The 16,900-nt window shown below is 39.4% G+C and overlaps 2 protein-coding genes across 2 annotated transcripts in view; one reads left to right on the top strand and one right to left on the bottom strand.

Annotated features, from left to right (window-relative positions):
* CENPJ (centromere protein J) lies at nucleotides 1-16,159 on the bottom strand. Its single transcript, XM_040544078.1, has 17 exons — nucleotides 16,086-16,159; nucleotides 15,717-15,873; nucleotides 14,696-15,215; nucleotides 13,034-13,157; nucleotides 11,154-11,301; nucleotides 9,592-9,697; nucleotides 7,658-9,263; nucleotides 6,291-6,423; nucleotides 5,249-5,414; nucleotides 3,980-4,222; nucleotides 3,133-3,232; nucleotides 2,347-2,441; nucleotides 1,581-1,679; nucleotides 1,332-1,472; nucleotides 1,153-1,237; nucleotides 928-1,048; nucleotides 1-321 (listed from the first exon to the last, which is right to left on the bottom strand). The coding sequence occupies exons 3-17, from the start codon at nucleotides 15,128-15,130 to the stop codon at nucleotides 129-131; spliced, it is 3,795 nt and encodes a 1,264-aa protein (XP_040400012.1). The 5' UTR covers nucleotides 15,131-15,215; nucleotides 15,717-15,873; nucleotides 16,086-16,159; the 3' UTR covers nucleotides 1-128.
* Nucleotides 16,104-16,900, top strand: part of PARP4 (poly(ADP-ribose) polymerase family member 4) — a 49,934-nt gene continuing 49,137 nt past the window's right edge. Inside the window, exon 1 of the mRNA XM_040544074.1 lies at nucleotides 16,104-16,185. The gene's annotated coding sequence lies outside the window, so the exon portion shown is untranslated. The remainder of the gene's footprint in view (nucleotides 16,186-16,900) is intronic.

Below are 16,900 nucleotides of genomic sequence, written 5' to 3'. Positions count from 1 at the left end.
CCAACTGAAAAATAAATTTATTTCAGGAAAACTATAAACAATATATATACACAAGTTTAAAAGGTGGTTCATTTTGTTTACAGGAATGTACATTGTTTTTGCTGATGTGTCAACAGGATCAACATGAACTACACCTTGGTGTCCATGAGGATATTGCCATCCTTGTCCTTTACTCTTACTCTCCCAGAGACATACTTGGTTTCCTGGTGTCCATTCATATACACAGTCTTAACAGTACCATCTGGATACTCCCGTCTCTTGAACTGTGATGTGTGTAACTCTCTCTGGCCATTATTGAACTCGATAGTTTTGCTCCCATCTCTGCATTAAAAACAAGTATGTGATTTTATTTTTTGTAAAAATCATAAGGACTATAAGTAGGCTTAAATTTATTCTTGGAACAAGCACTAAATACATAAGCCTAAATGAAGAAATTAAAGACAGTATTTTTGAAAGGCCTCTTTCATAAAATACCATCCCAGTTGGCTGGTACTCAAACATGTTTCTCCAAAAACAGTTTTTTTCTGATGTATCTTCTTTATACTCAAGAGCATCTACTGCACATTCTCTCCTCTAAGTCTACTGCTGCAAAAGTCCAGGAAAAGTTTAAAATAATGTTTTGAGCACAGTCAGTTTGGATGTCAGACCTGCTTGAGGCACAGCTAGGTCCTTAAACATTCTCTAGAATTGTACACAAGTCAGAAGTTACTTAACTTTTTTTTTTTCCTATTAGAAAATAGACACAGGCATTCAGTTCTCCATCCCCTCTATGATATAAGAAAAATGCAAACAGTAACCAAGCCTTCCCTGTACAGTATATCCAAATGTAAGCTTTTACAAAGACATCGCTATATACTGCCTCTGGCAGTGAGCTCTTAACTACTGCTTTCCTGTCAGCAGTCTAGGGTACCTGAAAACAAAGCTTACCGCTGAACACGAACGATAGTGCCATCTGGAAAGATGCTTTCTTCTTGCCCATCCGTAAATAAGTTTTTGATAGTTTGATCGGGGAAAGTGATTTCTTTCTTGCCATCAGGATAATGTTTCTCTGAAATGTATTTTGAGACAATGTCCTTATTACATAAATACAGGAGTGTTTTGCATACATATGTAGTAGTTTTGAGGGTTGGCTAGGTTGGATGTTTTCTTTACCTATTTGTCCGTTTGAAAATTGCAAGACCTCCAAGCCATCGCAGTATGTAGTATGAGTAGTCTTAGCATCAGCATAATAATAAATCTGCAGGAAACAGTTAAAATTAACATACCCAGTCAGGAATCGTGTGCGTACACGCACATGTATAAGTATAGGGGAGAAGGTGCAGGATACATACCACTGTTTGATCAGGCATAATCTGCTTCACATCCCCATTAAAGAAGGTTATGGTTACGGTCTTCCCATCAGACCCCACTTTTTTCCATGTCCCATTGGGAAAAAATATGAGGTGACAGCCATTTTTCAAAACCTTTTCAACCTAATGAATGGATTACAGAGATCAGTATTTAGCCATCACATTCAGGCACCCATTCATCTTTCACAGCAAGCATCTCACAGAATTTCAAGTGCCACGCTCTTATTTTACCTTTCCATCAGGATAAGCAATTTCTCTCTGTATCTCTTCACTCTCTGTATGCGCAGGTCCAGATGGTGCTGGCACAAGAGCTTCATTAGGAGAGGTGTCCTGAAATCACAACAGTAATATAAGCATAAACTCCAGTCAAACTTTGTCGTCATACAACTGTTTTCCCTAGGCTGACAAGTATTTTAGGAAATAGGAAGCATGAGGGTAGGAAGACAGGTCTGGGAAGTCATAAACCCAGTCTAGATTTTATGCAACATCTAGTATATGATGTACTCGGGCTAGCAGTAATTTGTGGTCATTTTTTTCCAAGCAGAAATGGAATTCATTGCTGTAGGGTGGTGCTCAACAGACTGAAGTCATCCATACAGAGGTGTGAAGCAGCTGATGAAGTTTTATAAAGCCTAAATGCTGCCTACAGCAATTAAGAATTCTTAAAAGATTCTTGGATGGTTTCTCTACATGGAACATAGTCAGTTCCCCTCCCCCCCCCCCAAAAGGGTAAACATTCTGCAAAATTCTAGGGGGTAGATTATTATTTTGTTTCCTTTCCTCAGCCAAAGAATGCTGCAACAGCTAGAGAGAGGTAAAGCATTGACTACTACATAGCCTTTAACTGCAATTTTGTTACCAAGTATATAAAAAAAATTGAGTCAGTGGCTTTCCAGGTCACCCTCCAAATACTCACTTAAATACAGATAACTTCATGTTGTTTTTTTTTTATTTGTTTTGTGTTTTTTTCCCTTAAAAATCAAGATACAAGACTTACTACCATAAAAGTCCTAGAAGAATCTTCTAGTGCCATTGTCTCAGAGTTGCTTCTGTCCTTAGCAGGTGCTGAGGCAGGCATCCTTGAAAGCTTTCCTACTCAGATAAAAGTAAGGAAGTTAATTTGGACAGTAAAATTAAAGTGCAGTTTAAGTGTTAAAATCATAATTATATATGAGATCAAGTTGTACAGGACACCTACATTTCTTTAGTGCTGTAAAAACTGAAAGCGGTACGTTTATAAAAATTCAGCATGTCAGCTCTCTGGGGCATGTCATTTGCTTCAGCAACATGCTGGACTGAAAAATCATTGCAACGGGCATAATGCTTGCACTCTGTCGCCTATTTCATTTTTAGATCTATAGAGGAGATTCTTTTCCACCTAGGGATCTAGGTAACATTCTTACTAGCCATACCTTATAATGAATAAAGCAGGACTGACAATCTTTCAACAAGAACAGTCTTTGGCAGATTTTTTCTACGTCTTTCCTAGCATTCCAGAAGGATTATCAAAATAAAAACAGCACGGGCTTCAATTCTGGATTGTACTCCTCTAATAGACAACATCATGGTTGTTTGCCTTTAGAGATGTCAAAAAACAAACAAAACCTACAACCCTCCAGTTACTTGCTATGTTTGATTATTCATTAGGAAGGGATATAGGAACAAATGCTATTGTCAGCTAACTGTGAAAAGAAGGAAACCAAGGAACAGCAGCACTGCTCCCTCTACGTTTATTTTCTGTTAACTCTTTTAAAAAATGTGCTGATTAGACAAGCATTTATACCTTTTGCCTGTGAATAATTTTTGCCACTTATCTTGCCACCCTTCTGTGCTGGAAGAAGTGGAGATCCAGTTTGGCTTTTCAGGCCTCTATTTGGTAGACTCTGGAAGGAAGGAAGAGTTATTTGTGGATTATGTGACTTTTATTCAATAACTGTTCACTTGCAATAAAGTTTATACACCATTTGTCATGAAACTTACTGCAAGCTTTCTTCACAAACTACATTTTTTGAGATTTAGTCAGCAGAAGGGTTTGCTTGATGTAGCCCAAGCTATGTTTTGGAACTCTGCCTACTGCCTCACTACCACCAGCTACAGAATGTTAATTTGGTACAAGCAATCATAAATAACAGTTTCAAAACTAAATATGATTACTGTAGACAATGGTGAACTGCCTGATTTGCCTGGCCAATCCTTGAGGTACAAAGGTTCTCAGGTTATATGCCATCTATGTACTTTTCCTCTTATAATTGCATCATTTTGAATTTCAATGACAAGTTTTTCAACAGAATAGATATTGCACACAGTGATGCCTCCTTGGAGATCATCAGAAGCCGTGTGGACGTGGTCCTGGGCAGCCTGCTCTGGGTGTCCCTGCTTGAGCAGTGACATTAAACCAGATGACCCCCAAGGGTCTCTTCCAACTCAACCATTCCATGGGTCTGTGAACATTCACATTTGGAGAGAACATGACATTAACGAAATTCTGTATCTGTCACCAGTAGCAGACCCCCGAGATTAGTAAATTAAAAGTTAATATCTAGGTTGTGGCTACTGGATTCCAACTTTATGATCCACAACACAAAAGTTTTCACACAGACCAACTTAAAACACTGAGATTAAAAACTTACTACAGATTCTGCTCTTCTTAGAGTCACCCCAGAATTTTCCATTTTCTTCTTGCTTCCAGCAGCTTCTACTTTTTTCCAGGCTTCAAGACGAAACCTCTCCATAATTTTGACTTCCTCTTTTAGCTCCATGTTCTCATTTACTAAAGCTTCTATTTGATCTTTCAGGCGTCGATGGGTGGTTGACCATTTTGCTTCTTTTCGTTTTACATCTTCCTGTAACTCTGCAATCTGCTGTTTTAAAGCCTTAGAAAAATGCACATTTATAAATGAAAGAAGTTTCGTTTTTTAATATATCAAAAGATTTTCACGTTCTAGGAAGGAACTTACAAGCAAAAGGAAAAAAAAATGTACAAAAGTACTTGTACTTAGCGTAAAACAGGTAAGATCTGTGTAATGGTAGAGGGTGAAAGGTAGGGATTTTTAGTTTTATTCCATGAAAAGGATAGGATCAACTTTAGATATCAACTCCATAAGCTCAACTTAATCAGAGGATGTCTCTCATTCCCCTCTGAGCATCCTTTACACTTCATAGATTGGCCAGCACAAACACACTTGAGGCAGAAATTTGCTATCCTTAAGGCTACCCTCCAGAGGACCCTTCAAAAATCTTGGCACCAGAAAATAGGGAGGACACAAACACACAAAATACACATGAATCTGCCTGGCCAGTTTAGCGAACGTTACTTCGACCCGTTGAAGTAATGTCAGGAAGTGACATACCCACATGTGAAGGTTCATACAACTTGTCTGTATGCCTAACATACCATAAATCCTGACAGTGAAGAAATGTATTGTTTCATATATCTCTGACCTTTAAGGAACTGCAAGTAAGTAATCACAAAATGCTACTTTGAAAATTGTAGAAGATAACTATTTTTACCCTGGAACAGTTATAAACAGAATAAAATTCAGGTATGGTTCTAGTTTGCATTTTTAGCCATTACCATAATAAAAACTTGCAGTGTTACATTAGCTACAGTAATTTTGTGTCAAAGATGAAGATCATTCTACCGTAGTCAAGTGCAGTTTTTATTATGGAAATGTGACAAAACGATTTGCTCATGTCTTTTTTCTCTTTTTTGCCTTGAAACCATCAAACGATGTTGTGAAGACTGTAACTGCTTTCTCAATTAGGCTGTGTCTACTCACGGTTCCTATCTTGAAATGACTTGCAACCTTTCAAATAAAGTTAGAATTCAGTTCTCAACTCCCTTTAAATGAATTTAAGTTTTCCTGTGTGGACAAGAATAATAACTGTCATTTTTATACCTGAATTTCATCACGTTCTTTTTTATCTGGAATTGCTCTAGCTTCTGTGGTATATTTTTCAAAAACTTTACGTTCCTTTTGCAGTTTTTTCATTTCTTTTTTTCTATATTCTTCTATTTCAGCCAGTTCTTGGGCTTTCTGCTGTTGAAAGTCTGCAATTTCTTTCCTGTAATTATAAAACAAAGCTGTTGGTTTTAGCCCGACTCCTTCAAGTCTGGAGTGAGAAAATTAAGACTGAATTTTGCAGTCATTGATTCAAACCCAGCATCTGCTACCCCCAGGAAGGTTTAACTATAAACAGTATTAAGCAGTAAGAGTTTTCACACAGATAGTGTTTGAAGTCCAACTATTTCTATCTTCTAGTCACAAAAGTTATCCTGATTTTTGCAAATCTTCACCAAAATCTGTGAATATTCCTCAAAGCAGCGGAACACCATTCCCCCAAAAGCAATGTGAAAAAGTATCAGCCAATACCAGGTCCCTCACGTTAGCCAACAACACGATGCTGTTTCCAAACAAAACAAACGTGACTTTGGTAGGAATTGGCATGCCTCCTTTAAGTCACCAGAGGATTATTTTGCTGTTTGCCACCTGGAAGTCACCAGGGGGCTGAAATGAAGTCAAACTCCATTTGTACACACATATATTCAATCCATAGGAAGAGCATCGATCATGTTAGCATGAAATCTGTTTTGCAAGACCAGTTTAGGACTGTGTTATTGCTCAGAACATTGCTCAATTAGACATGAGGAAATTCTCCCCAGGTGTAGCCTTCAAGGATATCATATTAATCCAGTAGGAGTTCTTCATATTATTCCGAGATTGGTATTTTGTTTGTGAGTAATAATGACAGTTTAATACATCCCTAGTGCAACAACCAGTTTCTTGACCTACCTCTGCAGTTACTGAAACACACCAATTATTTATCTGTAACACCGTAACACTATCTAGGTACAAACAGGACAACAGGGAACGTACTATGTTAGCAAACACCCCAAACTGTTTTCAATTAAAACTTTCCTAATTTTCAATTAAAAATTACCTGATACTTGCCAGGGCATGCTCTCTTTCTTCCCGGAGTTTAGTTAGAGTTGTGTTTTCAGCTCTGAACCTCTCAATTTCCATTTCCAATTCCATGAGTTTCTCTCTCAGTATCTGGGATGGAACAGTGTTTCCTACCAAAGAACAATCAGGTGCAAGTTGTTTAAGCAGCCTTTGACTGAAGTAAACAATTACCACAGGCCATTTAAAAAATATATATACTATTTCATAGATAGAATTTTCTTGCAATACTACTGCTAATACTGAAATAACATAGAAGTGACATTTTAAAGCACCCTGCGCTATATACTCAAGGGTGGTGAGGCCCTGGCACAGGCTGCCCAGAGAAGCTGTGGATGCCCCATCCCTGGAGGTGTTCAAGGCCAGGCTGGATGGGGCTTTGGGCAACCTGGTCTGGCGGGAGGTGTCCCTGCCCATGGCAGGGGGGTGGAACTGGGTGATCCCCAAGGGTCCCCGCATCCAACCCAAACCTTTCTATGTTTCTGTAACTACCTGATACACCAAGTGTATCTATCGTCTTTGTAGAACTAAGTATGTATTAGGAATTAGAATGTGAAGGGCTTCATGTCAAGCTAGAGAAATTAAATAAAGGTATGTTGAGGGCAAAGCGTCAAACAGGAAAAACTCACGGCTCTAAATTTTCCAAGTTGTACTCACAACACAATCTGCTCACACTGCCCTGAAATATATTGTAGGAGGCCCATAATCATATCTGTGGGCTTCTTTGCTATCCCATTTATTTGATCAGTCGCAGCTTAACACTCATTGGGCTTTAACAGTCTGCTTCTGAGTATGCAAGGGAAGAGCCTAAGCAGTGACACTGCAGTGCAGTTAGTTGCCTCATTCACTCTTAAATGCTGCCAACCATTACCTCCTGCAAACAACATTGAGCAGATTTCTTTCAAAAACCCAGCAAAATCAGTTCTCTGCAAAGCAGTAAGTAGATGTAGTAGCTTTCATATGAATTTCTCAAAAAACAAACAAACAAAACACTAAATGGGTTCAAGCTCTCCTGCAATGAACCTACCACCTACCATCATCTAACAGAGAAGGCATGCTAGGCTATACCATCATGTTGTCACTAAACAACTGCATTTTTAATGATCTTGCATAAATACAACAGCTTGTAAAGGAGCTCTTAGAGGCAGCCCTTCCACAGACTCAATCTGCAAAATGACTAGATTGCACCAGACACACAACCAGAAGAGATAAAAAATGCCATTCCCTGAAGCAGAAGTCTGTACTTAGACTTTTCGGTGTAAAGTCAAGTTGCAGCTTAAGCCTTGGAAAGAAAGACTTGTAAAACATGCTTCCTTCAGCATTTCCTACCAGCTGCTGTTCTCTCACCTCCTGACTCCTGTTCCACATTTGATTTGATTTCATGCTCTGAGTGACAGCCTGCCTTCTGCTTCGGTTTCAGCGAGGGAAACAGTTTCATCATCAGGTTTGATGCCGGAGGCCCGTTTGAATCACTGTCCACTGCAGACTGTTTGGACAGTTCATCTGCCTTCTTCGAGGCAACTTTTCTCTTTACTGCTTTATCTGGGACAGTTGTATCATTCTTATTGAAAAAGTCTGTCTGTAAGGATATTTTAGTATATTTTTCAGGTAAATCATTGTGAAAATAATATTCATCAAGATCACTCCATGTCCTTTCATCATCAAACTCAATCTTACTCCTATTTATACAAGACATGCTTCTCTGATGGTCTGAAGCTTTTCTAATCTTTTGCTTTGACAGTGTGCTGCAATCTTCGTCTGACAAGTCACCTCCACATTTGCTTTCTTTGCTGGTATCTGTAGAACTTCGGTAATCAAAAAATCCTGGATCACTTTCTCTATTGCTCTGAAAGGATTTCTTAACATCTTCATTTTCATTTTTTAAGGTGGTCTCAAATTCTTGCTCAGAATCTGTAGTCGTATCACCATTTTCCTCATCTTTATCTTCATTTACAGTCCATTGAGTACTTTTCAAAGCAGGAAGTGCTGTCAAGGAAGAACCTGAAAATATTACACTGTCTGTTTTATTCACTGGATCCTTCAGTCTAGAAGCTGTTCCTGAATTTGAGACTGTATGTGTAACCGCTTTATCATTTTTATTTCCCTGTGCGATACAGTCTGCCTTTTTATTTTTTGCATTTATAAGTTTAACTGCAAGCTCCTTCACTTGCTGCTGTTTTGCCTTGATCGGGGTGGAGGACATTCTACGTCCTTCTGAGGTTTGCTGATCTTGATCTAAGATCCTTTGCACAAACGAGGAATTACTTGAAAAAGATATTTCGTCTGCAGCTTGCTCTAGAAACAAAAATTCATCTAATTCTAGATTCTCTTTTTCCTTTTCTTTTTCCCAGTTTTCCAACTTATTCTGAAACGAAACTTCAAAAGACAGTTCTGGATCTTTTACAGGGTGACCTACAGGACATTTAGCATTAGAAAAGGCACTGGCCAGCTCACAAGACAACTGAGGCTTTTCCACGCCATGTAACTTGTTTCTGATTTTGCCAGTGTTAGACTTAGCAAATTCCACTACGTTCTCTTTATTTTCTATTTTGTGGTTAATTTCTGATGGGAAAGAATCTCTCATCTGTCCATCAAGATTTTTTCCTGGTTGCATTCTTGTTTCTAATGGCACGGTATTTTTTCCATTGTGATTCCTGAGTACAAAAGCCTTCTGAATAGGACAATATTTTGCTTTATCAGGCTGGTTATTTTTTTTACGTGGCATAAGAGGGCTCCCAGAAACCAGCTCTTTGCTAGGAGGCAGACTTTTCTTTTGTATTTGTGATCTGTCCACTCTGTTTCTGTCATCTGAAACCCTTTGTTGAGGTTTCAACATGCTTTCTCCAAGCGTTGTTATCTTAGATTTGGCATTAGTGAACCTTGTTAAGCCTTCTCCTCTTTTCAGGAAGGGTCGTTTGATCACTGGCTTTTGAATGGCTGATCCATTTGTCTCCTAAAAGTGGATATTGAAAATTAACACACACAGAATTTTTAAAAGTCCTTTACACAGTTTTAAGATTTTTTTTCAAATAAATCCCACATATCAGTAGGAACTTATATAGCATATTTCTATTGGGTTTCTAAAAACATCTTAAACAAATGCAGTAGTCAGGGCTTATTTTTTTTTTTATTTGTAAAGTAAAATCGTAAAATGTGAACATTGCAGTCAGTGTTAGCTTTTGATGCTAGAATCTGCCTTGTATGTTTTTAAAGCACTCATCACTATATATATACATATAAAAAAAAAAAACAGTTAAAAGTTAAAAAAGAAATTTAAAAACCTGTAATTTCTGGCTTTGCTTCAGACGCTGCTCCTCTATCTGAATCTGTTCTTCCAGAAATTCTTCAAATGTCTGTTTCTTCTCTTGAATCGCAGCTTTAATAGGTCTAGGGTAATTTAAAAAATCAAGTCTTACGTGTCTACATAATTTAACTGTGTTTAGCATCCCTACTATTCAAAGGCCTAGGGCGCAATTACATAAAAAATGACAAATTATGAAGTACTTTAGTCATTAAGTGGCAAAGTTAATCTGAGAAATGCACGATACCACTAGCTGCTTATCTTTTGAGAAGTGATTATCAAATCCCTGCTATAATTAATATACATCTAAAAGCGCCTTTATGCAGGCTTTGCTGTTTTGCCTTTCACAGCTTTTCTCAATGACCCATTCTTCTGCCCAAAACATCAAATTTTCACTTGGATTTTAGTCACACTGCTCGTTTCTGCAGTATCACCTTGCACCAGGTATGGCTGGGATGGAGTAAGCTTTCTTCACAGCAGTTCACGTGGTGCTGTTTTGGATTTGTGACTAAAACAGTGTTGGTAACGCACCAATGTTTTTGCTATTGCTGAACACTGCTTGCACAGCATCAAAACTTTATTTGGTTTCTCACACAGCCTGCCTTCCTCTCCCAGCAAATAGGAGGTTGAGGGGGACGCAGCCAGAAGAGCTGACCCAAAGCGACCCAGCAGATATTCCATGCCAGGTAACGTCATGCTCAGCAGTGAAAACTTTGGGCTTGGTTTTCTAAAAACAGCTGTTGTTCAGAGGCCAACTGGGCATCAGTCTGCTTGCTGGAGGTGGAGAGCGATTGCCTTTGTAACACTTGGGTTTCTTCCCCTCTTTCCTTCACTTAGTAAACCGTCTTGATCTCAACCCACAACTTTTCACACATTTGTGCTCTTCTGATCCCCCAACCCAATTCTGCTCTGGGGAATAATGACCAAGCAGCTGGCTGGGTGCCTAGCTGCTGGCTGGGGTCAACCCACCACAGCCTGGTACAAGATTTCTTGTCTTGTAATGACCAGACAGACAAGGCAGAGCTTCAAAACAGTGCCAACCACTACTTTTAGACCATCCATGCCGTAAACAAAGCTTCTACCATACACAAGAAGGCTTCTCCCAAAAGCACTATTACTTCTTAGCAATACCCAGATACTTAAAAAACTCCTGGTAATAAACTAAAGAGTCGTGGCCTTACGCTCTTCCTTCACGTTATTTTTTTTTGCCATCTAATAATGGATGGGAAATTGTAATAAATCAAATTGGGAACACTAATTATAACTGCTAATATGCTAAGCCTATACTAAGATGTGCCTCTGAACTGTCATCACTCCATGTTTCACACACCTCTTCAGCCAATACACAACGTCACATCTTTCACAGCATAAGCAACTTCAAGCCAGAGCCTCTCTTACCACTGGTCTCCACCACACCTAGCAAAATGGAATCCTTGGTTGAGAAAGCTATACAAATTGAGAATATTAGACTCTTAATCAGGACTCAGAATTCAATTCTTGTGTTATGTATTTAGAACTGTAAAAAATAATGTTCTGAATTACCTTTCCTCTGTATTAGTCACCCACAACTGTTTTCCTCTGCTGGACTTTTCAGAGAGATCTGCACCTTCCACACATAAAGAATCATCGTGTGGATCTTCAGCCTCCGTTATTTTTTCCATCTTTTGTTCTGGACACCACACGTTTTTTCCTATGAAATTGATAGAATATAGTTGTGGTTTTTTTTCTCCCCAAAGCAAACAAATCAGTTTTCAGCTCATACTTTAAGCAGCACTCAGATCAGATTAAAACCAGAAGGGAGCTTCATGGTCACGTATTCTGGATTCCCGCACAAAAAAAGTCCTAAAATTTCCCCAATTTAATTCTTATTTGATTTTGAGCTCTCTTTTTAAAGGAACGTCCAATTATGTATAAATTTTTTCCACACACCTTAACAGCCCATTCTGATTGTTCATCATCTTTGCTAATTTATCGCTTAAAAGTAAAATAACTGAACAACTTTGGATGTCTGCTCTACTGAAAAGGTCTCTTATCAAGATTCTGTTTCCTATGTACAAATGTAAAAATTAAGATCAGTTCATCCTTTTGCAACCTCTTAGACCAAGACCTTGGATTAAAAGCTTTGAAATACGATGAAATGCAATCTCATACCTTTTCTCCGAAACCTCTACAGGTTTACAGTAACCTTATTAAACAGCTAGATTAAAACCAAAACTCTATTCCAGTCATAGCAGCCTGGTAGTCACGCTTCTGTCAATGGTAAAACTAAAAACAGAAAAGGTGAAGAACTCTAGTGCATTTCTTTTACGTACAGATAATTCTTAGTCATGCAGTGGCATCTCTTTGCCAACCCATCTTGATTCCTAATTCCAGTTCAGCTATTAACCCTCACGGCAGAGTTGGACTGGAGACATTCTGTATCCCTGTACAGATTATTTTCTGTGTGCCACATGGGTTCAATCAGCACAACTCTGAACGATGAGATACATTCTTAGTTATTTAACTTGTAAAAAATCACTGTTTTGTGTATGTGGAGAACAACTATTCAAGGCATAAACTCTGCCTTCATTGTGATTCCGATACCCAGATGACCACAACCTGTGAAAAGCCATCAAGCCCACTGAATGCCTAGGTCTTGGCTTTTGACTTTCAGCCATCAGAGCTTGAAATTAAAAGAAAAACACGCCACTGTTCTGCAGGAGAAAAGAAGTGGCACTAAAGGGCAAGAACCAGCCTCCACTTTTACATTCCCAATTAGAAATAACTCATTAGGCAATCTAGTTTTTGTTCTAAGACTAAACCCTAGATCAACTTTCTCAGATAGAGTAAAAGAAAGATAACTGTTAAATCATGTAGGACTGATACTACCAGCAAAAGAAGATCCCCCTACCTCAACTCTGCCAGCTTTTTCCAGCCCAGCACTGTACTCTCCCTTTGCACACAGCAAATTGGACTGGAAAACTGATCCAGTTTACAAATGTTTGTTTTTCAGTACAAATCAGCTCCCCAGTCTAGTTCAGTTCATCACTTGAGTAAATTTGTTCTGCATGAGCACACACAAGGAGGTACTACTTCATTTGGATACAGTGACAGCTTAAAGCAATCAAAAGTATATTGGGAAACAGCTAATCAAAAAGGAAAGAAACTATTTTACACTGTCTTTTATAATATATTCTTCAAAACAAGGCTGCCATCATTGATTAAGTTACAATTACTCTTGGCAATTTATAAAAGGATTTTATAAAAGTCCTTCTACAGTAGCACTCATTTATCAGACACTCAAACGATGCAGCATTAGTCTTTGACTAATCAAGTAGTTTTAAGATGAAGAACACTGAATACACTTTCAGATTTTAATGAAGAAATGAGATCAAATTCTTCAGTTTACTGAAGTATGTCTTATGCTTTATTTCTCAACTTACCAAGGATTGCTGTCTGGTCAGACACCATGCTAAGTAGCTTCTGCTGTTCTTCCATCAGCCTTTGAAGTTGCTCCATCTGTTGTTTCTTTAGCTGTTCCTGCTTCTGTTGTTGCAATTCCTTCAGCTTTTCAAACAAACAAAAAAATGTACTGGAGGACATTTATTTACGTTATTTTACTTAAGACAAATATACTTAGAATGCATTAGAGTCATCAAGACAAGAGGTATTTCTTGTTTTAATGATGTTCCATTAGCTAAGTGCAACATGAAGGGAATTAAGAATACAAAGTGCTTTGATGAACGCAATTTTCAGTTCTATCTATCAATTGCACATACTATTTCCAGTGTGCACAGTTAACAGATCCACTCATCTTTAATTGACCAATCTGCAAAAAAAGGAATCAGAACAATCATTTCTATAGTATGAGAAAAACATTCAAATTCTGCTCTTTTAACATAACTTGCATGTGGTGGTTTTATTAAAATGTGAAATACCTCAAAATCAATAGTGCTTTAGAAATGTTTATATATCAGTATTCTTTATATGTATGTATCAGTAATCTTCACTCTGAGATCTTGGAAATAAATATTACATGTAAGTTATATATATTTTTAGAATAATAATTGTTAATTTATGTTAGATTGGCAATAACTTTCCAAGACAGGAGACTTAACAATTCCTCGTAAGATACCATTAAACCAGATAGTATCTGTTATTTTAGCCACTGTTGGACACTGCTGACATAACGAAAAAAGTGAATGAATATTTTCCTAACATATATAACAGAGATGAAATACCTTTTATATGCTTAGTAGTGGAATTATACTCTAGAGATTCACTTTTTCCCCCCACACTTTCACTTGCAGTAACAGACATAAAGATTTGCACTGAGGCAACTTCTAGAAGGGTGGACAAGGAGTTGAGTTCTTAATCCCTAACAGCAAGACCTATTAAAGTGTGCCTTAACACCTTCAGCTAACATAATTTATATCTGCTAATTGGGGAGAGCTATAAGCAACTGTATTGCCAGTCACAGAGGGTCAGCTGGCAGGCTTGCTTTGGAAAAAAGAATAAAAAAAAAAAGTAACATCACAGGGTTGTAATTCCATGCCTTTTTTGTCCTATTGTCTTGGACATGTATGTATTCAACACCAACTTCTCTCTTCAACTAAACAGAACCAGGTACAAGGGTGCACACACATACAATGAGAACTAACGGAAGATGTTGCTATAGCTACAAGAACATACAACTTCACTGTGTTGTGAATATCTGCAGTGAAGCACTCCCACTGTAACGACCAGCACCCCATTGCCACAGCTTTAAGTGAAGAACTAATGGAGTATTGTAAAACTGTGTGCATCTTTCCAGGTTAAAAAATAAAAAAATAAAAATAAAAAAAGATTTTGAGAACAAATATGCTGGCACTAAATACAATTCATTTTGAACTGGAACCTGTGCCAGCAAAAACCAGTTAAACTGCACGTTATGAGGACACCAACTTTTATGCATGCATAACTGACCTAGGGCTTGCTCTTTAAGCCTACTGTGTTCTATACATGGAAAAGATTTTGCATACTTTCAGGTATGAAAAATCATATATAGGAACAAAATAAATCTTAATTTATGTATGTCAAAGAATTCTAGAACTTTTTTTTATTACCTGTTCAAGCTTCTGTAAGAGAGGATCACAGTAATCGGATTTATTCCGACCATCCACTTCACCATGGACAAAGTCTGTTTTAGAGCTTTCTACATTATATGCTGCTGCTGGAAAAGATGTTTCAGCGGTATCCTGCTGAAGTGTACAAGAGCTGCCAGACTCCAGCATCCGTTCTTCACACAAGGAGTCATCACTTACAGAACGACTCTCTGAAAGATGCAACACTTCAACAGGGAAAGCCGTGATGTTTTCATGTCCAGATAATAAATTGTCTGTGTTGATTTTCAAACCAGTAAAAGTAGGATCCAAGAAGACTCCAGCACGAGAGCTATCGAACATGCAATGTGCAAGGAAGTTTCGTTCACTACTCAGATCTTCAACAGCTGGCATCTTGTAAATGGTATTCAGATCTACTTTCTGATGTAGTGTTAACATAACACTATTATATCTTGGAGTGTTAGGACAGCAAAATTTTCAAAGCCATAGGCAGCTGGCGTGGATGGTTATTTATTTTTAGCACCTAAAAATTAAGCAGATAAAATAAGAAATCTACAGTAACAGAAAGTTACTCTCCTATAACCAAAGTATTTATAAAAATCAGTCACTGTCTGCTTTTCCCTAGGCAACAGAAGCAATTCGGACAATTGCTAATAAGCTTCCTGTGCAGGAAGTCAGCACAATCCAACATTTAATCTTAATAGTAACTGCACTCAAATAACACCTCAAATATTATAGAGCTGTGTATAATATTCTGTTCAGTAGTACAGAGATGGGTTCTGAATTTTTTAAATGTGTCTGCAACAGAAGTGAGAAGGGATTTGATGAGGTGGAAGAGAGACGTCCATTACAGGATCGTCACGTGAAAGTAATGTTGTAAACATGCCCACATAAATACAGTCATATTACTGTATTTCAATGCATCCGTAGCATCATTCTCGTGGAAATTCTGCACCCTTGCTGCCTGTTAGCTTCTCCTTCCCCTTCCTATCGTCTTTTATCGTTATCACTGGACTCTGCTTACCTCCAGCGGGTCCCAGGGCGATTAACTCTCCACCTACACGCACGGTGTGTGCGTCGGCGTGTCCTGTCGCTGTGTCGTGTCGGTGTGTCGCAGGGAGCACAGAGGAAAGGCTACAGAACAAAAGACACGACCCCAGGAGCCCAAGGCTTCAACAGTCCTGCCAGTCAGGAAACAACTTTTTAAAGTTTCGTCATTCTCGGGAGATCAGATCACAGAAACTCTTGTTGAACCCTTGTTGAACCTCCCCACACGCCCAGCTGCCCGCCGTCGCCCCTCACAGCGGCCGCTGCGCACCCCCCTGAGGCACCCGCACGGCGACGGCCCCGAGCCGCGGCCCCAGCGGCCCTGCCCCTCCGTGTTGTTACAAACCTGCCGCCATCTCACGGCCTCCCGGCGCCACACGCCGGGCATGCCGGGAGTTGTAGTCCCGAGGCACGGCCTCCCGGCCCAGCTGGCAGGCGGTCCGGAGGTGAGCGAACTACAGCTCCCGAGGGGCTCCGCGTGGCGGCTGAGGGAGCTGGGGCTGGGTAGGCTGGGGAAGAGGAGGCGCGGGGGAGACCTCATTGCTCCCTGCAACTGCCTCAAAGGAGGCTGTGGGGAGCAGGGGGTTGGCCTCTTCTCGCAGATAACCAGTGATAGGACTAGAGGGAACGGTCTCAAGTTGTGCCAGGGGAGGTTCAGGTTGGAAATGAGGAGACATTTCTTCTCAGAAAGAGCAGTCAGGCGTTGGGACGAGTTGCCCAGGGAGGTGGTGAAGTCACCATCCCTGAGGATATTCAAGGAAAGGTTGGACGTGGTGCTTAGGGATGTGGTTTAGTGGGTGACATTGGTGGTAGGGGTATGGTTGGACCAGATGATCTTGGAGGTCTTTTCCAACCTTAATGACTCTGTGATTCTAAACTTGCCCTTGCCTTGCCTGCACTTTGGTTTTGCCAGTTAAAAACATATCACCTGCGTGAGTGTCCTGAGGCTGGGTTCTGTATTAACAAGAGGAGATACTGTGCTGGGAGAAAGGATTCCTACCCATGCCTTTTGAAAGCACAGCATCATGTTCAGCCTAGAAAAGAGGAGGCTGAGGGGAGACCTCATCACGGTCTACAGCTTCCTCACAAGGGGGAGTGGAGGCGATCTTTTCTCTTTAGTGACCAGCGATAGGACCCCCGGGAATGGTGTCAGGCTGCTGC

Source organism: Cygnus olor, chromosome 1 (assembly GCF_009769625.2).
Source record: "Cygnus olor isolate bCygOlo1 chromosome 1, bCygOlo1.pri.v2, whole genome shotgun sequence".
Classification (NCBI taxonomy): domain Eukaryota; kingdom Metazoa; phylum Chordata; class Aves; order Anseriformes; family Anatidae; genus Cygnus; species Cygnus olor.
The sequence above is the reverse complement of the archived record's forward strand: the minus strand, read 5'-3'. Positions and strand labels throughout refer to the sequence as shown.

What these genes read in the sequence shown, in the direction of transcription:
- CENPJ (XM_040544078.1), bottom strand. Translation starts at nt 15,130, where the DNA reads ATGTTAACACTACATCAGAAAGTAGATCTGAATACCATTTACAAGATG. An exon ending in AGCAAAGCCAGAAATTACAG is followed by an intron (nt 9,264 to 9,591) that starts GTTTTTAAATTT and finishes ATCCACTTTTAG; the next exon opens with GAGACAAATGGATCAGCCAT. An exon ending in AAGAACGTGATGAAATTCAG is followed by an intron (nt 4,223 to 5,248) that starts GTATAAAAATGA and finishes CATTTTTCTAAG; the next exon opens with GCTTTAAAACAGCAGATTGC.